Source organism: Tasmannia lanceolata, unplaced genomic scaffold (genome assembly GCF_043159265.1).
Source record: "Tasmannia lanceolata isolate RefF3 unplaced genomic scaffold, GAP_Taslan_0.1 ptg000018l, whole genome shotgun sequence".
Taxonomy (NCBI): Eukaryota; Viridiplantae; Streptophyta; class Magnoliopsida; order Canellales; family Winteraceae; genus Tasmannia; species Tasmannia lanceolata.
Window position 1 is genome coordinate 21,812,169 of NW_027518695.1, and position 23,490 is coordinate 21,835,658.

General features: G+C 41.2%; 2 protein-coding genes across 2 annotated transcripts; both read right to left on the minus strand.

Moving 5' to 3' along the window:
• Nucleotides 1-7,333: 7,333 nt before the first annotated feature.
• On the minus strand, nt 7,334-10,175 carry LOC143851121 (uncharacterized). The gene is made up of 2 exons (XM_077360449.1): nt 7,506-10,175; nt 7,334-7,393 (listed from the first exon to the last, which is right to left on the minus strand). Exons 1-2 carry the CDS (start codon nt 10,110-10,112, stop codon nt 7,385-7,387), a joined length of 2,616 nt encoding a protein of 871 aa, XP_077216564.1. The 5' UTR covers nt 10,113-10,175; the 3' UTR covers nt 7,334-7,384.
• Nucleotides 10,176-18,057: 7,882 nt separating this feature from the next.
• On the minus strand, nt 18,058-21,018 carry LOC143850188 (uncharacterized). Its single transcript, XM_077359456.1, has one exon. The coding sequence runs from the start codon at nt 21,016-21,018 to the stop codon at nt 18,058-18,060; it is 2,961 nt and encodes a 986-aa protein (XP_077215571.1).
• Nucleotides 21,019-23,490: the final 2,472 nt, after the last annotated feature.

Here is a 23,490-nt window from a genome sequence, read left to right on the forward strand (position 1 = left end):
GAGAAAAAGATAATGGAAGATAAATCTCTCCTTTTTCTCCTTTTTTTTATGGATGGGAAGGAAGATATATATAGGGAGAGAAAGAGAGAGAGAGAGATGTGTTGGTGGAGAGCTCATCATGTTGTCCCTCTTAGTGGAGAATCCATCATCATTCTTCTTAGTGGAGGGCCCATCATGTTTCTTAGTGGAGAATCCATCATCATTCTTCTTAGTGGAGGGCCCATCATGTTTCTTAGTGGAGAATCCATCATTATTGTTCTTAGTGGAGGGCCCATCATGTTTCTTTAGTGGAGAATCCATCATTATTGTTCTTCATAAGAGGCCTCACAAGAGGCCCTACTGAGGCCCCACAATGTGGGCCTCACAACGCGGGCCCCACAACGTGGGCCCCACAATGTGGGCCCTCGGTTGATTCGAATTTTAAACAAATGTTCAATGCGGGCCCACCAAACGGGTCCAAATTCTCCCTCGCTTGGATTCTTATGAATAATCTCTCTCAACCTCTCACGGAAAAATGCGAAACATGGCGGAAATGATCGGATGGGGTTTCTCCCAAGCATAGCGAACTTGGGTCCGGTCAAAATGGGGTGTCTACAGATGCCCCTCTTTGGCAGAGCGTGTGTAACACGCGAATGGCAAAGCTGAACAGACGACACATTTTGACTGACCCGAAACCAAAACAAAGCAAATTTTTGGGTTTTCAGTTTTAAAACGATATTCACAAAGATAAAACTCTACTAACAATAGGGAGATAGTCTCTCACCGACTCTTAACTCGGCAACTAAGACATCTCAAAGAGATAGTCTCTCCCTAATACTCATGACTCGACTAATTAATAAAAAACGAACGAACGATTACAAAAACACAAACATTTTTTCTTTTTCTTTTTTTTTTATATATCAGGCTAAGCCAAAGTAAACATAACAATTGCTCCAAGAGTACCAACCAAAGAAACAAGTTAATCACTTCAATCACTCAAAGAGCTTCCATTTTCTTTTTTAATTTTTTAGAAACCACATTGCAATTTGTCCAAGACAAGTATAATTCGAAACACTCAAAGAGTTTTTTTTTTTTTTTTTTTTTTTTTTTTTTTTTTTTAGAAACCTGCAAAAATAGGCCAAAGACCAATGTATCAAAACTCGTCCAAAACAAGTTCAAAATCAAACACTCAAAGAATTAATTTTTTTTTTTTTTTTTAAAATCATGCCGATCAGTCAAAGACTCGACCAATTACTAGGGTAATCGAATATTCGAGCTAAACTCAAACTTCTAATACCCGAGGCGAGACTAAGTCTCAAGCCTAGCGATAGTTATACAGATCATTGCTGAAAATAAATCTGTGTAACTACCGAGTAACTCTGACTCCTCTCTTTCAAGGTAGCGAATCACTCCGGATCACGCGGTTCTGCTAAACAGTTCCACGTAAATCCAAATTCGTAGGTCCTGCTAAACAGTCCCCTACAAACCTCTTCGCAGATACACATGACTCCTAACACGTTAGGAAGCTGCACATTGCGGAACGATGATTAGGTAAGTTACCACTTGACATTACATTACTAATCATCTGGGTACTAAATACCCGAGGCGAGACTGAGTCTCAAGCCTAGCGATAGTTATACAGATCATTGATGAAAATAAATCTGTTTAACTATCCGAGTAATTCTGACTCCTCTCTTTCAAGGTAGCGAATCACTCCGGATCATGCGGTTCTGCTAAACAGTTCCACATAAACCCAAATTCGTAGGTCCTGCTAAACAGTCCCCTACAAACCTCTTCGCAGATATACATGACTCCTAACACGTTAGGAAGCTGCACATTGCGGAACGATGATTAGGTAAGTCACTACTTAACATTACAATACTAATCATCAGGGTCCTAAATACCCGGGAGAAGGAAGAAAAGATCAATCCTTGTAACACAGGATCAGAAATTTTCCACAATTAAAACCTTTAAAAAGACCAAGCCGTGTAACACGAGTTCGGTAATTTTTCCTTGTAAAACATCTTTGAAAACAGGTTAAAGGAACCACCAGATAGTGCAACACTAAATCCGATGATTTCTTATTCTATTAAAACATTCTTCAAAACACTTTGAAGAAAAGACCAGACCATGTAACACATATTCTGGTAACCTCTATCTTTATTAAGAAACTCCTCAGAACAAAAGAAGAAAGACCAGATCATGAAACACGGAATCTGCTAATTTCTATCTTTATTAAAAATCTTTCAAAATTCGAGTATCTTGAAAGAATTTTTGAAGGTCAAACCTTTTTTTTTTTTTTTTTTTTTTTTTTTTTAAACGCAAAGCATTTTACTGAAATTTAAAAATCTCTGGAGTGAATTCTAGACTCCACTGGGATAAAGATTTTTCAAAGAAATTCAACTCCAAAGGAAAATACCCTGACTAAGAAGCTCAATATAAAGAGTGTTCGAACTTCTCTAGTCTCTATTTTATACAAAAATTTATTTCAAATCTCAATGATTACTTGACATCTTTTATGACATAAGTTATAAAAGATGCCCCTAGTATGATTACTTCCATGAAAAAATTCATTAGAGAGCAACAAAAAAAGGAATGGGCCAAAGGCTGAACATTTGAGATTACAACAAATTTTTTCTGATAAACACCTGGGTTTACAAGGTTTTTCATAGGCACCAGAAACTTGTTATGCTCAAAATTTTCTCATCTCTGCCATCTGCTGATACCGGAACTGAGCTAAAAGCTTGTCGATCTCTGAACACTGCTCTGCTTTACATTATCCACATGAACTGCAAATTTTCTACTTCTCTGAGTCTCTAAGTCTTTATCACCCCGGCTTTGGGAAGAATACTGACTAAACAGGACTCTGGAAATTGACTTTGATTCGACAACAAACTGAGTTTGACAGACAATGACCAAAGACTTTGACGAGTTTTAAACAAGACTTTAAAAGAGAATGAATCTGCTTCTTAAATTGATAAACATTTTTTTTTTAAAAATGGTTAAAGTCCACCACTCTTTAGAGTTTTTTTTTTTTTTTAAATACCATGTTTAAAGATGTTTCAACCTCTTTTCAAGATCTCCATCATGGTTATTATCCCTTCAGATTACTTAGTTTCAATCTCCTGACTCAAAGAGTAACCAAAGAAGCTCTGATGGCACTTATTAACTGGCTTTCAGATAGCTCTGTCCTTCATGAAGTCTTGCCGTGACCAAATCGCCCTTTTGGGTTTTCGATTTAGCGGACCGCATGCCTTAATTTTTGCCTGGACTGTCTGCCCTTGCAGATTTTCCATCCAGCAGGCTCAATACCCTGATTTTTGCCTAAACTGCCCTTTCAGGTTTTCAGCTTAGCGGATTTAAGACTCCATCATTCTTTTCTTTTCTTTTTTTTTTTTTTTTTTTTTTTTTTTTTTACAAACCTGGGCCTAAGTACATCAGGAGGACTTTCAGGTAGGCTTAGGTTCAAAAAGGCTGAATATCTAAGGTTCTAAGGATTTGGACCGAATCTGGTCTAGCCAGACTACCTACGTACCCCAAAATGGAGGATCAGGTCCTAACGTAGTTCAAACTACTCTTTTTTTTTTTATATATATATAAAAAAGAAAATGCCCCTGGTTTGGGTTTATCAAAGAAACAAATTATTTTATAAGCCCAAAGGGTTTGCAAAACGGTTTAAAATATTTAGGTTGTTTGGCTCAAAACTCAGATCAATCAAAGACGGCCTCTTGGTGTATTTAAGCATAGTACTTCTTTAACTGATCCAGGTTTGTAGGTTCATTTAATTTTTCTCCATTTTCATTGAGGAGTCTTACGGCTTTTCCAGGCAGGACTTCATCGACGATGTAAGGACCAGACCAGTTTGGCCTGAATTTCCCTCGGGGATCGAATACCGGTGCTCTGTAAGACTTCAAAACAAGATCTCCAGGCTTCAAATCTCGAACACGGACTTTCTTGTTGAAAGCTCTCTCAATCCGCCTCTGATATCCTTGAATATGGTACAAGGCTCTCAATCTCTTCTCATCTATCATCTGCAGCTCATCATACCTGGCTCTAGCCCAATCAGACTCTGGTAAGTCAGCTTCCATCATCACTCTCAAAGAGGAAATTCTAAGCTCAACAGGGAGGACTGCCTCCATTCCATACACCAAAGAATACGGAGTTACACCTGTTGAAGATCTGATTGATGTCCGATAAGCCCATAAGGCATATGGAAGCTTATTCGACCAATCTTTATAGGTCTCAGTCATCTTACTGATAATGATTTTGACATTCTTATTTGCCGCCTCTACAGCCCCATTTGTTTGAGGTCTGTAAGGAGATGACTTGTGATGTTTAATCTTGAATTCTTCACACAGGTGTAACACCTCTTTCTTGAAATGCGACCCATTATCTGAAATCAGCTCGTGAGGCACTCCATATCTGCAAATAATATTGGCACGAATGAACTTCGCAACTGTGCTCGAAGTAATGGAAGCATACGAAGCGGCTTCAATCCATTTTGTAAAATAATCAATTGCGACCAGAATGTACTCATGACCGCTCGAAGACTTTGGATAAACTTTCCCAATTATATCAATTCCCCATACTGAAAATGGCCATGGAGAAGTCATAGAGTGCAACACCGAAGGAGGAACGTGAATAAGATTTGCATAGACTTGACACTTATGGCATTTCTTCACAAATGCGAAGCAATCTGTTTCCATTGTGGGCCAATAGAATCCGAGTCTCAAAATCTTTCTTGACAACATTTTTCCATTCATGTGAGGTCCACAAACTCCTTCATGGGTCTGCTCAATAAGCTCTGCAGCTTTATCTTCATCAACACAAAGAAGCTGTATACCATCAAATGACCTTCTGTACAGCTCTTCTCCGCAAATAATAAAGTTGGCAGCCAACTTCTGAAGCGTCTTCCTCTCTTTGCTTGAAGCTTCTGGGGGATGTCCTTTACCAGCAATAAGATTTCTGACATCTGTATACCAAGGCTTCCCATCTGGACACCTGGCTGAGATCTCTATAGCATTCACATGCGAAGGAGCCCACTGAAGTCTGACAACTAGCGGCTGAACCTCCATTGATACAGAAATGTCTAACATCGAGGCCAAAGTAGCCAAAGCGTCAGCAAAATGATTTCTGGTCCTTGACAAGTGAGTGAACGTAATGTTCTTGAACTTTCTGACCAAAGATTCCAAATAAGTGTTATAAGGGATCAATTTATCTTCTCGAGTTTTCCATTGCCCATTAATTTGGCAAATGATCAAAATAGAATCCCCAAACACATCAATATCCTGAATCTCCAAAGCTAAGGCTGCCTCTAACCCGGCGATGCAAGCTTCATACTCAGCCATATTGTTGGTGCACTCAAACTGCAACTTGATAGAGACAGGAATATATTCTTTCCGAGGGGATATAAGTACAGCTCCTACTCCTTGTCCTCGACTGTTTACAGCTCCATCAAAATACATAAGCCACTTAGTATTCGAAGCTTCTTCTTTAATATCCATGATCTCTTCGTCAGGGAAGTCTGCCTTCAGAAAAGCGTTCTCTTCAATGGGTGCATCAGCCAACTGTTCAGCAACGACACGCCCTTTAATTGATTTCTGAGTGACATAAGTGATGTCAAACTCAGACAATAACAACAACCATCTTGCGGTTCGTCCTGTAAGGGCGGGTTTCTCAAACAAGTATTTTAGCGGATCCATCCGCGAAAGCAAAAAGATCTTGCTTGAAAGCAAATAATGTCTAAGCCTCTGGGTAGCCCAAACTAATGCTAGACACGTCTTTTCCAAAACTGTGTACTTTAATTCGTATTCCAGCATCTTCTTACTGATGTAGTAAATGGGCTTCTCCCGTTTAGACTCTGAATCTTGCTGAGCAAGCATGCAACCCATCGCTGTATCTGTGATAGACAAGTACAACAATAATGGCTGGCCTGGAGTGACTGGCGATAGAACAGGGGGCAAGGATAGGCACTGCTTAACCTTTTCAAATGCCTCCTGACATTCTTCATTCCACTTCTTCGAGGAATTCTTTTTCAGAAGCTTGAAAATGGGTTCACACGTCATCGTCAGATGTGATATGAACCGTCTCAGATACTGAACTTTGCCAAGGAAACCTCGGATCTGCCTTTCTGTCTTCGGCGGCTGCATTTCTTGAATTGCCTTAATCTTTTGCGGGTCTACTTCAATCCCTCTTTCACTGACCATAAACCCTAAGAGCTTTCCTGATGTAACACCAAAGACGCACTTACTCGGATTTAGGCGAAGCTGATACTTCCTGATCCGCTCAAAGAACCTTCTCAGGGCAACAGTGTGCTCAGGTCGAGTCTTGCCTTTCACAATCATGTCATCAACATATACCTCGACCTCTTTATGGATCATATCATGTAAAAGAGTTGTAGCAGCCCTCTGATACGTAGCACCCGCATTTTTCAATCCAAACGGCATCACCCTGTAGCAGTATGTACCCCATTGAGTAATGAACGCTGTCTTCATCATGTCCTCGGGAGCCATCTTAATCTGATTGTAGCCTGAGAACCCATCCATAAAGGATAGAAGAGCATGACCAGCTGTATTATCAACCAGGAGATCAATATTGGGAAGAGGAAAGTCATCCTTAGGACTTGCCTTGTTCAGGTCTCGAAAATCGACACACATTCGAACTTTTCCGTCCTTTTTGGGCACCGGTACAATGTTTGCAAGCCATTCTGGGTATTCAACTACTTGAATGAATTTTACCTCCAACAGTTTCTTAACTTCTTCATAAACTTTCATCTCCCATTCAGTTTTGAGTTTTCGGAGCTTTTGCTTCTTTGGCTTAACACCAGGGATTAAGGGTAAGCGATGTTGAACAATTTCTTCACTTAACCCTGGCATGTCATCATATGACCAAGCAAAAACTTCCTTGAACTCTTTAAATAAGGCGATTAATTCCTCGCGTTCTTCAGGAGATAAAGTTTTGCCAATTCGAATCTCCTGAATCAAGGTTTCGTCACCTATATTCACGGTTTCAATTTCCTCTTCGAGTGGTTTTGCTCGGCGACTCTCATCCTGTTGAATCATGTATTTGATTTCAGGAGGAGTGTCGTCGGTATCCTCATCAGAGGGGGAGTCTTGATTGTTATTATTAAGTTTATCAGATTCTGAAGCAGAAACATTAGAAATAAAAGTAGAGACTGGATTGTACTCAGAGAAAGGATGCTTTATTTCATTTAATGCTGAATCAGGTACATCAAATGAAAAATTACCCACATCGGGCTTTACAATAGACGCTTGAAAAAAATTTACAGACTCAACGAACATATTGACATTTATGTCAATTAACTCTGAATCAACGATAGAAGTAGCATCTGATTTGATTCCGCTGGAAGAAGAGGAATCATCATCGACCTTAGGAGACTCGACATTTACAGTACCTGCATTAACAGAATTGTTAGAATAAACAGACTCTGAATTAGACCCAAAGACTGACGTGTATTTATGGACAACTGACTCTTTTGGAGGGACATGACTGTTTAGGAAAGTAACCTGAGGTATGACTTGAAAGGTCCAGTTGGTCAATGGTTCCTCTGCCGGGGTGATTAAATGAGTAGGGTTCAGAATCGAGGCCCTCCGATCAATTACGGCAATAGTTTGTGAATCTTCGAGAAACAGTGAACTCAGAAGGCTCGGCTCTACATGTTCTGCCCAATCAGCTTCTGATTCAACTTCTGTCTGCACATCGGTCTGCTTGTCTTCTAACTGCAGATCAAAGAAAATTTCAAATCCTGGCAACCTCTGTCCTGAATTCTCATCTAACCAAGTTTCGGCAAAGCCACAGAAAGGGACATCTGCACCCTCTCTTCGAAAACGGCCATTCATCGTCAAATTAATCGGTGCCATTGGTAATTCTAACCCCCTGCGGCGACATTCAGCCCATTTCATCATCAGCAGCTTCATTTCTTTAACTTCCTTCTTTGAAGGCTTGTACCCCAGCCCAAATAGATTATTGAAGGATTCGAATTCAGGGAACTCAGTCAAACCCTGATGGTGTCTACCTAGCCCTGCACCTGGCATATATCCTTGTCGACGAATCATCCTGACGACATTTGCGTTTGTACTGGTCAGGAAACAAATTTCCTCATTCATAGCTTCTTTAAAGGTAATGGCAGCCACCTCTAATGAGAATCCAGTCAAACTAACATCCTCAGCTTTCTCCATAGTCAGGTCCTGAGTAATCAGCCCTACTTCCAGGTCTGGGTCCCCCTTCACAGTTACCACTCCGTTTTTGCGAAGAAACTTTAGCTTTTGGTGAAGAGAGGATGGAACAACCCCAAACTTGTGCAACCAAGGGCGGCCGAGTAACAACAAAAATGAGGCTTTGATGTCCAAAACCTGGAACTCTATCTCAAAGTCTTCTCCTCCGATCTGTATTTCGGTGACCAGAGTTCCGATCACATCTCGGCGAGTGCCATCGTACGCCAGAATACCCTGTTCAGATGGGATGAAATCCGCAGGACCAAATCCAAGAGTTGTTGCAGTACTCAACGGGCATACATTCAAAGCAGAGCCATTATCAACTAACACCTCTGGTACTCTCTTCTTGTTGCAAAGTACTGTGATTTTCAGAGATTTGGTGTGGTCTCGGCCCTCAGAAGGCAGATCGTCGTCAGTGAAAGATAAAGTCTTAGACACTCTTGTCATGGCAACCAAGCTTACCAGCTCATCCGGAGTAGTGTCTACAGAGACTTGTGCTGAGTTAAGCTCTTGAAGGACTAATTTTCTGTGCTTAGATGAGGCCATGAGTAAACCCCATACGGAAATATTGGCCTGAGTCTTTTTCAACTGCTTTAACAAGCTCTCTTCTTCTTCATCGGCGCTGACCTTACTGACCTTATTCTGTCTCTGGTTTTCAGTATTTCGCGCAACCTCTGCAGGATTTTCAACACACAATTCTTGAGGCTTGAATACACGCCCACCACGGGTCATATGACGCATCTCGTCACAATGGTTATCCAACAACAATAACTCATCTTCTTCAAAGTCCTCAGCCCTTAAGACATAAGGAGCTGTCCTTCTATTTCCAGCACTGTCAATCTGAAATGTACCAAACTGAGATGAAGACGATTCAGCCAATTCATCGTCATCAAAGGAAATTACATAATGATCTTTCTTTTCTACTGCTTCGAAATCTTCCTTGTCAAACTTCATTACATAGGTTTTTTCTGTGGTAATGGCACAAATGAGGGTTGATGGATCGAGCAGAGGTTCATCAGTAAAAATTGCATTGGTAGCAGGAGGAGGCATGGTATGATGATTAGGAAGTGGGTTTTGAGTAACGTTTGGTCTCTCCACTGCCAGCTCATTTTTGTCAATCATGTTCTGGATAGCATGCTTCAAGGCCAAACAATTCTCGGTCAAATGCCCTGGACCTCTGTGATATTCACAGTATTGATCCATCTTCCAGAATGCGGGTAAGGGATTGGGTGGAGGTTTGATATCCGGGAGCCGGATCTTCCTATCTTTCATGAGCCTTTTGAATATCATTATTATCGGATATGGAAGAGGATCAAACTTTCTGTCATATGCAACTCTCCTTGGCGCTTTTGCAGCCTCTGCAGCAACTCTGGCCACAGGCCTGGTATAACTGACAGCATGAATTTCTTTGGACTGGACCATTGGTCTTTTCCCGTCTCGGATTTCAGAAGAAACCTTGGCTCTCAAGCCTTTTGCTATGGCATCTTCTGTCTGAGTACCCGTCTTGATTAAATGGTCAAAGCTCGGGTAATGCTGAGGAGCGAGAAAATGAAAATACATGGGAGACAAACTCTTCAGAACCAGCTTTATCTGCTCTGATTCAGTCATTTTCTGGCTTAGCTGAGCAGATTTGCGTCTCCAGCGCCTGATAAAGAAAGTGAAGGTCTCTTGAGGACCTTGCTTTAGCTGTTTTAGGTCTCTCTTCGTGACCTCAATACCCTCTTCCATTGAGAATTGCTCTATTAGTTTCTCCGAAATATCTTCCAGGGTTCTCACCTCCTCGGGCTTTAGCCTTAGAAACCACTTCTTTGCGATCCCAATCAAAGAAATCGGGAACAACTGGGCCATCTGCTCACGGCTCAGACCATACTGCTGGGACAAAATGATAAACCACCTCATGTGGTTACGCGGACACCCGGTTCCGTCATATTTGTCATAATCAGGAGCTTTGAAGTTGGGCGGTAAAGAAATTGTTGAAGACAGTATTAATTCAGAGACGTCAAATTTCTTGGGTCCCTGGACTCTCATCTGCTCCATCTCATGAGCCATCTTGCTGAATTTCTCAGACATTTCCTTCTCAAATTTTTCAAATTTTTCTTTTTCTTTATCAACCTCTGGAGCACAATACTCTGCAGCATACTGACCATCATCTAAATCCACCTCGAAAGACTGGATAACGGGTCTATGCGACTCCGGAGCTGGAACATGAGAAGGCTGAAGTACGGGCCTAGACGTGGAAGTCTTATCACTTATCTGTGTTTTCATGTTTGCCATTTCTTCTTTCATTCCCGCCATATCTCTGGTGAGGTTTTTCATCATCTCTTGCATGCTCATTAAAAGTTCAGTTGTGTCTGCCATTTGATTTACTTCAAATAAATTTGAAGACTCTGGTGAAGAAGGTAAACGAACTGAAGATGACACAGAGGAATCAAAGTGGCGAACGAGTCTAGACACTGGGGTAGGTCTCGACCAGGTGGGCTTAGCTTGAAAGTCTTTTTTGGGAGCGATGGTTGCTATCTTTCAGAATCCTGATTGGAAGTTAACAAACTAGGTTACATGATTGACAAATAAGATAGTTTGTACCAATAGAGACAAAAGAAAAAACAAACATCCTTTGTATTGATTATACTGACAGCAATCGCTGAAAACCCTGAATCACTGACTGTTTATAACATGTCAAGTAAAATTTTTTGAATTTTCATCTATAATGGAATCAAATTTACAAGTTTTGACTCAATAAAAGAAATGACAATCTTGATCCAAAAATCCTCATGGTGGATAGAAATGACGAAGAGGAGGCACAATGGATTGCTCCCCTCCATACTGACGCTGAATCCTGGCAGGAACATAGAAGGAAGTCCTTTTGAGACCAAGAAGACGAACGTAGCATACGCACCTACCTGGTGCCCCTGGATTCTAACGATAGAGTTCCCATTTAAAATGATTTTAGCTCAAATTTCTCCAAAGTTAATAAAAATGGCATTTTTAAAGAGTTAGGCAATGTTTCAAGAACTCCCCAGCAGAGTCGCCAGCCTGTGGACCCCGATCCGGAGAGGACGAGTGCGGCGAGGGACGCGAGGTCCCCACAGCAATCCTCTAAGATCTCCACAATGTGAAGGAGAGCTCTGCCAAGGAACTCTCGAAACGGATGCCACCCTCACAGCATAGCACGAGTGGCGATACAAAAACGAATGAGATACATCCTGATCAGGAGCCAGGGCTCGAAACCGAGATGTACCTAAAAAGAACTCAGAGTCGCCATCCATGGATAGGCCATGGAACCCTAAAATCAAATCCTCTGTGCAATGGATAACCAGAAATATATATGGGTTCGTGCCTGGTTACGAATGGGGAAGGTCTGAGAGCACCCCCAATTCGCCCGAGTGCAAGCACTTGGTCTCTTATGCCATTTTCATTAATTCCAAAGAAGTTTGAGTAAAAATCATGTGAAATGGGAACAATCCTCAGGAATCGTCTACCTAAGCATGCATTTCCTGAGAATGGAGAAATAAACACGTAAAATGAAATGAAAAATGTGTCACCTAAGCAAAGCTAGGTTATGAGTGACATGCCTAATGGGTGTCTAAGTTTCTGGTGGACACGCACATGCAAGCTACAACCAAAGGTATAGTATCAGTACAAGAAAGTAAGAAAACATATCAAAATATGAGACACAAATCTATGCTATGTATGACGGGACAAGACAAGTCCTAACTCTAATGCAGGACTGGACTCGGACCAGAATGGCCATCCATCCTAGCTGCACTACGTATCCCGGCCTCGGGAAGAATCGGAGCCCACGTAGTTCGATGCCCTATTCAAAATTATGATGCCTAAGACACCTAGACCTCTATCCTAGACTCGATCTAAAAGACCGGACTAGTTATTAAAGCTTCTTGAACTATTATTTAAATTCCAATGAATGGTGGATTTTAGGACATCCTATATGCCCTAACTAAATGCAGATTGATTAGCCTTAAGCTAATGCAGGTGGTTCCTACAATCCTATGTGTAACTAGGCTGTGCAACCTAATGAAAACCACGGGCTGACTATATGCCTAGTCTAGCCATCGGTTCGACTAAATGTCTAACCGATCGACTCGAGGCCTCCTAACTCTAGGGACACTCACACGACAGGACATACCATATCAATACAAATCAAGACAAACTCCTAACTCTAGAACACAACCTAAACAGCTAGGACATACTCCTAACTCTAGAGGAAGATCTTTTTGAAAATGGTTTGAATATTTTTGTAACTTTGAAAGATTTAAAATTTTTATTTTTAAAGGTTTGGCTGGACTTGGGATGTGGATCCCAAGCTGCACTACGTACCTCGTGGAAGAGGATCAAGCCAACGTAGTTCGAAACGAACTCTCTACCTATCAAACACTTACGGCAAATCAACTATGCTCTAATAATACTATTATAAGAGCAAATGAGTCAAAGACTCTCTAATGACAGTAACTGGAGAATAAATGAGTCAAAGACTCTCTAATAAAAGCGACTAAAGGATAAACGAGTCAAAGACTCTCTAATAAGAGCAACTGATAACACTGAAATGAGATAACGAAGTCAAAGACTCTCTAATAATACTGCAAATAAAACAGATGAGTCAAAGACTCTCTAAAAACGGAAACACGAGTCAAAGACTCCAATGACACCAACTAAAAGATAAATGAGTCAAAGACTCTCTAAAGGAAAAGAAACACGAGTCAAAGACTCCACTAACATTAACTAAAGGATTAATGAGTAAAGACTCTCTAAAAGAGATGAAAAACACGAGTCAAAGACTCCACTAACACCAACTAAAGGATATATGAGTCAAAGACTCTCTAAAGGAAAAGAAATACGAGTCAAAGACTCCACTAACACTAACTAAAGGATAAATGAGTCAAAGACTCTCTAAAAGAGATGAAAATACGAGTCAAAGACTCCACTAACACCAACTAAAGGATATATGAGTCAAAGACTCTCTAAAGGAAAAGAAATACGAGTCAAAGACTCCACTAACACCAACTAAAGGATAAATGAGTCAAAGACTCTCTAAAAGAGATGAAAATACGAGTCAAAGACTCCACTAACACCAACTAAAGGATAAATGAGTCAAAGACTCTCTAAAAGAGATGAAAACACGAGTCAAAGACTCCACTAACACCCACTAAAGGATATATGAGTCAAAGACTCTCTAAAGGAAAAGAAAACACGAGTCAAAGACTCCACTGACAACAGCTAAAGACAGATGAGTCAAAAGACTCTCTAAAAGATATGGAAACGCGATCGAATCATATAATAGAAGATTGAAAATCTGTGATCAAGATGAGATGAGATAGCATAAGATTGCTTTCAACGGATGGATCATGAATGACTAATCCTATGAGATCTTTGGAAATGAATGGGATTTACATCCTAACCCCAAAGGAAAAGTTTTTTAATCTTCACACATTTTATCAGTGTTACCTGAAGGCATCAACCCTAACCCTAATCTAGCGGAGTGGAGAAAGGATCTCGACTCATGACTTTGTTTGTGTACCTAGGACCGATCGTAGCCATTGGAAGATGGACTACGGCCTAATCTAGACACAAATGGGTAGGATATCCTAAACTAGGCTCACACACGTGATGCACATGTGTTCGTATACTACATGCATGTGTGGGTTAATCTAGGGGTAAGGCCAAGAGTTCCCTTAGCGCGAATCCATGTTCGATATACTGTACCAGTGTCCGGCGTATCAGTACGTGAACAAGAGATCCGTTTACGTACCATAAAGGTACTAGGCTAAGGGTGGAATGCTTCTCTAGCACAGAGGCACCAGGTGATGAAATCCCAGTCAACCATGCTAGATAACACTCCGGGTTCCTAAAATAGGACGTGTGTGCATGTGAGATGCAGGGGTTTAGATGCAAGTGATGTAAGTGTGTGCAATAAGTTCGCGCAATCTATGATGCCTTCAGGTTTTGTTAGATTAAGTTTGAGTAAATGTGATGAGAAAATAAAACATACAAACTAATCACAGCATCAGGATTTTACAAAGGAAATCAGTGATTCCTAAGGTTTCTATTTTGATAATTTAATGATGGAATATGTGATGGAATATTATGATCTGGAAATTTTTAAAACAATTTGATTTTAATTCAATTTACTCAAGGATTTTAAAAGGTTTCAATTCAGATTGTAGATTTACACATCAACATATAACAAATCTTTTCAGAACAAGATGAAATTTTTACAGTAACTTCTCCTTAATTATATAAGATTATAATAAAAATTTCATAGATTTTAAATGTGGTTTGCTATTAGTTTTTCAATGTTGAAAGTTTCTGTCCAGATTGTGAATTAACACAGTAACGTATAGCAAATCAATTCAAAACAATATGAAATTTCTATAGTATGTTTATTACAATAAGAAAGGATTACTGTAAAAGTTTCATAAATTTTAAAAATGATTTACTATTAATTTACGATTTTACAAATATCCATCCAGATTATGAATTAACAAAGAAACACATAGTAAATCAAATCCAAATCAGTTTAAACTTTATGAAAACATGTAATTCCAGTAGTAATTATCAAACAAATATTTTCAGAAGTTTTCATTGCAATTTACTATTTTTATCAGATTTAATACAGCATGCATGATTTTACGTAAAAAATCATAAACAAATATCCAACAGAAACCAAAAATCTTGAAAAATTCACGGGAGATTAGATTAGATTTAATTTGCATCTCATCCAAATTTCACTTTTGAAAACATTATAGAGTTTTTGAAAATTGGTTTTTTCCAAAAATACCCCTAGAGTTAAATGAATTTTTAAACCCTTTAAATCAAATCAAGAATTCATAAAGAAATTCGTACTAATTCAAAATCTTACAATTATATTATGTTTAAATTTTCATTGATTTTGGATCTATGTTGACATCTTCTTAAATTCAATCTTTAGAATTTTACCCCTTTGAGGGTAAAGTTCAAAAGGTCAAATTACGGTCAAAACGAAGTCAAAATTCTTCGAAATTCCAGATTTCTACACTTCTTAATGTGCAAAACACTCAGAGATTGAAAAAAAACATATTTTGAATAACAATAAGAAAAAATAAAAATAAATCACAAATTCTATCCTAGCATGCTTCTAGTTTAAGATATATGAAAGAGGGTTTTGGAATACCAACCTTGCTAGCTCTCCTTGTCTCTAGGGTAAGTAATCCTCGGATATACGCTTTGTCTTACCCTTTCAATTAGCAAAGAAAACCCCCAAAAAAAAATGTTGCCGCCGATCCGTTCCGCCGTCTTTCACTTTCTCTTAGAGGGAAGGATTGGGAGGTGATTGGGAGAGATAATGGAAGAAGAATATAGGGAAAGGGATTGGAGGGAGTGATTGGAAGAGATAATGGAAGAGAAAAAGATAATGGAAGATAAATCTCTCCTTTTTCTCCTTTTTTTTATGGATGGGAAGGAAGATATATATAGGGAGAGAAAGAGAGAGAGAGAGATGTGTTGGTGGAGAGCTCATCATGTTGTCCCTCTTAGTGGAGAATCCATCATCATTCTTCTTAGTGGAGGGCCCATCATGTTTCTTAGTGGAGAATCCATCATCATTCTTCTTAGTGGAGGGCCCATCATGTTTCTTAGTGGAGAATCCATCATTATTGTTCTTAGTGGAGGGCCCATCATGTTTCTTTAGTGGAGAATCCATCATTATTGTTCTTCATAAGAGGCCTCACAAGAGGCCCTACTGAGGCCCCACAATGTGGGCCTCACAACGCGGGCCCCACAACGTGGGCCCCACAATGTGGGCCCTCGGTTGATTCGAATTTTAAACAAATGTTCAATGCGGGCCCACCAAACGGGTCCAAATTCTCCCTCGCTTGGATTCTTATGAATAATCTCTCTCAACCTCTCACGGAAAAATGCGAAACATGGCGGAAATGATCGGATGGGGTTTCTCCCAAGCATAGCGAACTTGGGTCCGGTCAAAATGGGGTGTCTACACAACCCATCGCCGTATCCGTGATGGACAAATACAACAATAATGGCTGACCCAGGATGACCGGGGATAAAACCGGAGGTAAGGACAAACACTGCTTAATCTTTTCAAAAGCCACCTGGCATTCTTCGGTCCATTTCTTCGATGAATTCTTCTTCAGAAGCTTGAAAATAGGCTCACAGGTCATAGTCAGATGAGCTATAAACCGTCTCAGATACTGAACTTTTCCGAGAAAACCTCGGATCTGCTTTTCGGTCTTCGGCGGTTCCATCTCCTGAATCGCTTTGATTTTCTGAGGATCTACTTCAATTCCCCTTTCGCTCACCATGAATCCCAGTAGCTTTCCTGAAGTAACCCCGAATACACACTTGCTAGGGTTCAGACGAAGCTGATACTGTCTGATTCTTTCAAAGAATTTTCTTAAAGAGACAGTATGCTCCGGCCGAGTCTCTCCCTTGACGATCATATCATCTACATAGACTTCGACTTCTTTGTGGATCATATCATGAAGAAGAGCAGTCGCAGCCCTCTGATAAGTAGCACCTGCATTCTTCAACCCAAAAGGCATTACTCTGTAACAGTAAGTTCCCCACTGAGTAGTAAACGCTGTCTTGATCATATCTTCCGGCGCCATCTTAATCTGATTGTATCCCGAAAACCCATCCATAAAAGATAACAGAGCGTGACCAGTTGTATTGTCCACCAGAAGATCAATGTTCGGAAGCGGGAAATCATCTTTCGGACTCGCCTTGTTGAGGTCCCTGAAGTCCACACACATCCTGACCTTTCCGTCCTTTTTGGGCACCGGCACTATATTCGCTAGCCATTCTGGATATTCAACAACTTGAATGAATTTTACTTCCAATAGCTTTTTAATTTCATCATGAACTTTTAACTCCCATTCTGTTTTAAGTTTTCGGAGTTTTTGCTTTTTTGGCTTCGCGCCAGGGATTAAAGGCAACCGATGCTGGACAATGTCTTCGCTCAATCCCGGCATGTCATCATAAGACCAAGCAAAAACCTCCTTGAACTCCTTAAGTAAAGTGATTAATTCCTCACGCTCTTCGGGAGATAAAGTTTTGCCAATTCGTATTTCCCGAATTAAGGTTTCGTCACCAACATTTACGGTTTCAATTTCCTCTTCAAGCGGTCTTGCTCGGCGACTCTCCTCTTGTTGAATCATATGTTTGATTTCAAGGGGAGTTTCGTCGGCATCCTCATCAGAGGGGGAATATTGATCATCATTATTAATATTATCAGTTTTAAGAGCAGAATCAGTACTTGAAATGGAAACAGGAGAAACAGAGACAGGAATGTATGTAAAAGAGTCTTTCATTTCATTCATAGTATTGGTTACATCAAGAATGGAATAGCCCACAGCAGGCATTGTGTTGGACTCTAACGATGTATTCACAGACTCAACAGACAACTCAACATTGAACTCAGCCAACTCTGGCATATGTGCAGTTGAAGAAATAAACTCATCATCTAAAGTACTCTTGGACTTGACCTTATTAGAAAGAGACTTGTCACCGACTCCGGAACCAGATCCAACTTCTACAGTACCTGCATCAAAAGAATCGTTAGAATAAACAAACTCAATATCAGACTGGGAAGTAGACGTATACTTAGACACTACTGACTCTTTTGAGGAAACGGGACTATACTGAAAGACTACTCGAGGTAAAACCTGGGAGGTCCAGTTGGTCAAGGGTCCCTCGGCTGGGGTGATTAACTCTGCGGGGTTCAGAATGAATGCATCTCTGCCTATCACTGCCACCTCTGACGCTTCGGTCTCACTGCCAACCACTGCTGCCACTGGATTTTCAATCTGAAACAGGCCATTCAGACAGCCCGGCTCTAAAACATCGGCCCAATCAGTTTCGGTGCTGCCTCAGTAATCTGCGCACTCATTGGCGCTTCTGATAACTCTAGGTTAAAGAAAATTTCGAAACCTGGAAACCTCTGCCCTGTCACATCATCGGTCCACGGCTCAGCAAACCCGCAAAATGGAAAATCTGCCCCCTCTTTTCTGAAAATGCCATTTCTGATCAGACTGATTGGCCCCATAGGCAATTCAAAACCCCGGCGGCGGCACTCGGCCCATTTCAGCATGTATCTTTTCATTTCCTTGACCTCCTGCTCGGTCGGCTTATATCCCAAGCCAAAGAGACCATTGAAAGTTCTAAGCACAGGCCACTCAGTAGGGCCTTGATGATATTTGCCCAGCCCTGCGCCTGGAATATAACCCTGTTTACGGATCATCCTGACCACATTCGAGTTGGTGCTAGTCAAGAAGAAAACTTCTTCGCCCATGGCTTCTTTCATGGATATAACCGACACCTCCAGAGAAAACTCTGTCAAACTGACATCGGCTTCCTTCCCAACTACGAGCTCCTGCGAAATTTGTCCAATTTCTAAATCTGGATCACCCTTCACAGTCACTACCCTGTTGTTATGAACAAACTTCAACTTTTGATGAAGGGTAGAAGGGATAACTCCGACCTTATGCAGCCAAGGTCGACCCAATAACAGCAAGAAAGAAGCTTTAATGTCCAATACTTGAAATTCGATGTCAAAGTCTTCTCCCCCAATCTGAATTTCAGTGGCCAGGGTTCCGATGACATCTCGCCGGGTGCCATCATATGCTAATATACCCTGCTCTGAGGGAATAAAATCTCCAAGTCCAAAGCCCAAAGTCGCAGCAGTACTCAGTGGACAAATATTCAGAGCGGACCCATTGTCGACTAGTACTTCAGGTACCCTTTTCTTGTTGCAGATCACGGTAATTTTGAGTGAACGAGCATGGTCACTCCCTTCAGGAGGTAAATCATCGTCTGTGAAAGATATCACCTTGGAAGCCCTAGTTACAGCGACTAGGCTTACCAACTCATCGGGAGTGATCTCAGTTGGCACCTGAGCAGCATTCAACTCCTTGAGTACAACCTTCCTGTGCTTAGACGAAGACATAAGTAGACCCCAAATAGAAACGTTTGCCTGGGTCTTTTTCAGCTGCTTCAACAAATTATCTTCTTCCTCATCTGCACTCGGCCTATTCTGCCCCTGATTCTCGGCTGCTCTCACTGCTTCTGCAGGGTTTTCTGCTCTCAATTCCGCGGGCTTGAACACACGGCCACCCCTGGTAACGTGACGAAGCTCGTCACACTGATCTTCTAACAGAAGCAAATCATCTGCATCCATTCTCAAAACATACGGAGCTTCAATTGCCTCCACTTCTTCAAAATCACTCATCCTTAGAACATAAGGCGTTTCCTTTTCTGCCTCAACATCCTCACATCGAAGGACGCATGGAGAGGATGTCTCTGCCAAACTGGTGCTCCCCCTCCAGAGGGCATAAGACCTTTCCCTTTCCATCTCCTCGATCTCTTCAGGATCAAATCTTAGAATATAAGGTTCATCAGGAGTGATTGCGCAAATGAGAATGGATGGATCAAGAACCGGCTCCTCGACAAAAATGGCATTCGCTACAGGAGGAGGAATTGCACGATGATTGGGAAGGGGATTCCGCGTTACATTGGGCCTTTCCACCTCAAGCTTTCCGTTCTCTAACATAGTCTGGAGCGCATGCTTTAAGGCCAGACATCTTTCAGTGAGGTGACCTGAATTTCTGTGGTATTCACAATACTGGTCTGCTCTCCAATATGGGGGTAACGGGTTAGGTACTGGCCTAATATCAGGTAGTCTGATTTTCTTGTCCCTGATCAACTTTTTCAGAATCAGAGGTAAAGGGTACGGTAAGGGATCAAAGTGCCTCTGAGGTTTCTGCTCTACCGGGGCTGGCGCTGGTCTCGCCACCTCTGTTACAGTCCTGGCCGCTGGGCGAACATGGTTTACGTGGTCAACTTCTTTCTGTACGACCACGGGTCTCTTTCCTTCCTTGATGTCTGATGGAAGTCTGGCCCTCAGACCCTTAGCTATTGCATCCTCAGTCCTCGTCCCAGTCTTAATCAGATGGTCAAAATCGGTGTAATGCTGAGGGGACATAAAATGAAAATACTGCGGCGACAAACCCTTGATCACCAACTTGATCTGATCTTCTTCTGATAGCCTCTCGCTCAGCTGGGCAGACTTTCGACGCCAACGACGGATGAAAAAGGTAAAGGTCTCCAGAGGACCTTGCTTTAACTGCTTGAGATCCCTCTTGGTAACCTCTATCCCTTCTTCCATAGAAAACTGCTCTACAAATTTGTTGGAGATGCTTTGTAAGGTCTTCACCTCTTCAGGTTTCCGACGCAGAAACCACTTCTTTGCCACCCCAGTAAGAGACATTGGAAAGACCCTGGCCATTTGCTCAGGAGATAGCCCACACTGCTGCGACATCTCAATAAACCACCTCATATGATTCCGGGGACATCCAGTCCCATCATATTTGTCATAATCGGGGGTTTTGAATTTAGGGGGCAAGGTGACTCCCGGAGACATTATCAGCTCAGATATATCGAACTGCTTTGGGCCTTGATGCTTCAAGCTTTCCATTTCTTTTGTCAGCTTCTCCAATTGATCAGCTACCTGTTTTTCCTTATTATACTGGGCCACATTTGGAATGCAATATTCTTCAGCGTACTGCCCTTCTTCTAGGTCGACGTCTACTGGTGAAATGAAAGGGTGGTTCAAATTTGCAGGGCTCGGATTTGCCGGTATACCGGGAGGGGGTTGAACTGCAGGTGCTCTAGAAGTAGAGACCTTTTCATTAGACTGGGCTTTCATTTGGGCCATCTCTTCTTTCATAAAGGCCATATCCCGGGTAAGATTCACCATCATCTCTTGAATTTTAGTTAGCGCATCATTGGGTTCAGCCATTTGGACAGATTCTAGGGATTCAGATGATTCAGATAAAGAGGATGCAGATTGTTCAGGTAAGGTTAGCGGTTCGAATTGACGAATGAGTCTAGACGTGGTTGACTGTCTAGACCACGCAGGTTGACTGACACCTGAGGGAGCGATGTTTGCTCGATTTTAGAATCCTGAATTGGAAATTAACATACTACATTAAAACGATAAGCGTTGAGATAAAGTATTCTGTACCAAATAAGATAAGAGAACATCACAAATGCTATTCCATTGATCAATAGTCAAAATGCAGTTACAATCAAAACATTAGTCTTTGCTAACAATTGGATGAAAGTAACCATTTACAATGAAATTTGAAGAAATTAAAATGACAATTTCATGAAAAGGAATCTTCAAAGCTCTCCGCTTCGAGCTCTCCGGTTTGCAGGCTCCTCCAGTATTTCTCCCTTCCGAAGTTTAGATGCGAAAGCAGATCTCCTCTCCGCGATTTTGTCTCTCCAAGCAGCTACTATGGATGCAATGAGATCAGGAGTAAGGTTTTCACAGCTAGGTGGTGTGATAACCTTAGGAGTACAAGAGTGTGCGGTAATCTGACAAGGGAAGCACAAAGGTGCATAGAAAGATGATTTCTCTAAACCCATAAGATAAACAAATGAGTATGGGTAGGTGCTGGTGATAATTTGTGGACATGATTGACTCACCCAATGAAATTGGTTTTCCCTTACATTCCGCAGCCAATGGTGCCATTCATTAAGCTGAGATTGCTTAACCTTTGTCTTCCAAGAATGAAAACTCTTAAGAGTGTACTCAATGCTGTTTTGTGGCTGAAGGATAGTGAGTTTCTCACATAGCCACACATATAACAGCTTAGCACATCCGAAAAAATTATCCTGCACCTTTTTACTAGCAATGAGGTCTAAGCCATAAAAGGTTTCGGCTAGCATTGTAGGGACAGGATTTCTCCCCTCATTTATCTGATCTACTATCGCCAACAAAGTGAAAGGGGCGGCACTAGAGTCTCTGCGAAGGACATGGCGTGCAAAGACAGCAAAGACTAAAGCATTACGCCGACACTCCTGAAAACGGGAGTCAGTAGGATTGACGTTTTTGGAAAACAACTCAATGAGGGTCTGAAATTGCACATTTTTCTCTGTTAAGCAATGCAAAGTTTTCACAACCTTATTTTCGAATAATCTGCGAAAGAGATCATGAGGAGAGTCTATGCTCGAAGGTCGGATCCAAAGTCCCTCAGGAGGAAGCTCTAGCAAGGCACACCAATCTTCAAATACAGGACAAAGTTCAAAAGACCCAAATCGAAAGACATGGAAAACAGGGTCCCAAAATCCAGCAGCTGCTTGAAGAAACTTCCAATTTATACCGCGACTATTCAGATGGGTAAAAGAAACGATGAAACGCTCAGCCACACTCCTTTCTTCACATCTCAACGGAAAAGATTTAACAGTCTCAGCTATCCACTTGTCTAACAAATTATTCGCCATGATCAGACCTAAAATTCAGATAGGACAAAGATCAGGAGAGAATGGGGATAACCTTGCATAGACAAATGACCAGGGTAATCTGAAAATCAATTTCATTAAAAGGATGAACTCTGTGATAATGACTTTTTCATCAAAGATGAGAGGTAGCCAATAGATCAGAAAAATAAACCACGGCCATAAGATGACAGAAGTAGGTCATAAACCGGATCTAAATCTGGTGATGAATACCAATAACTGTACGATCAAGAGGATCAATCATGCTAGACCATGGTCATAAGGACAGCGAACGAGCTATCGGCCAGATCTCAAGACAAAATAGGTAAACAAACGAGCGCATACCCTAATGAATAATAGATATACAAGTTGAATCTATGACACAACAAAAGAACAGATATACAATCCAATGGTAGCAAATAAAACTGTGACCACGAGGACGACATATACAGGCCACGCACTTAGTGGAACTGAAAGGGTGCAAATACAGCTGACCAAACCTGAAGTTCTTACTAAAAATTTGGTTCTAAGCTAAATCAAGGTTATTCAAGGGAATCGAGACAAGAAAAACTGACTCTAAAGAATAGCCATCATGCTAAAAATGTGCTGCGAAAAATTCGACAGCATAACGGCTAGACAAAGAAGTCAAGATAAGGTAAACTCATGGTTTAACTAACTCTAAAGGATAGCGGTCATGCTTAATATGCTCTGCGAAAAATTTGACAGCATGACGGCTAGACAAGAAAGTCCAGGTAAGGTAAACTCATGGTTTAGCTAACTCTAAAGAATAGCGGTCATGCTCGAAATATTCTGGATAAAATCCGGCAGCATGACGACGCTAGAAAGGATTCCCACAACTCAACCGAAGGTATATAAATAACGGTGGTAAAATCGATTCATAATCGGTAAACGAAATAGGCTACCCAAGAAAGGTAAACAAATGAAGGACTGACCACAGGTGGGAACATATAACAGCGGGTCAGACCTT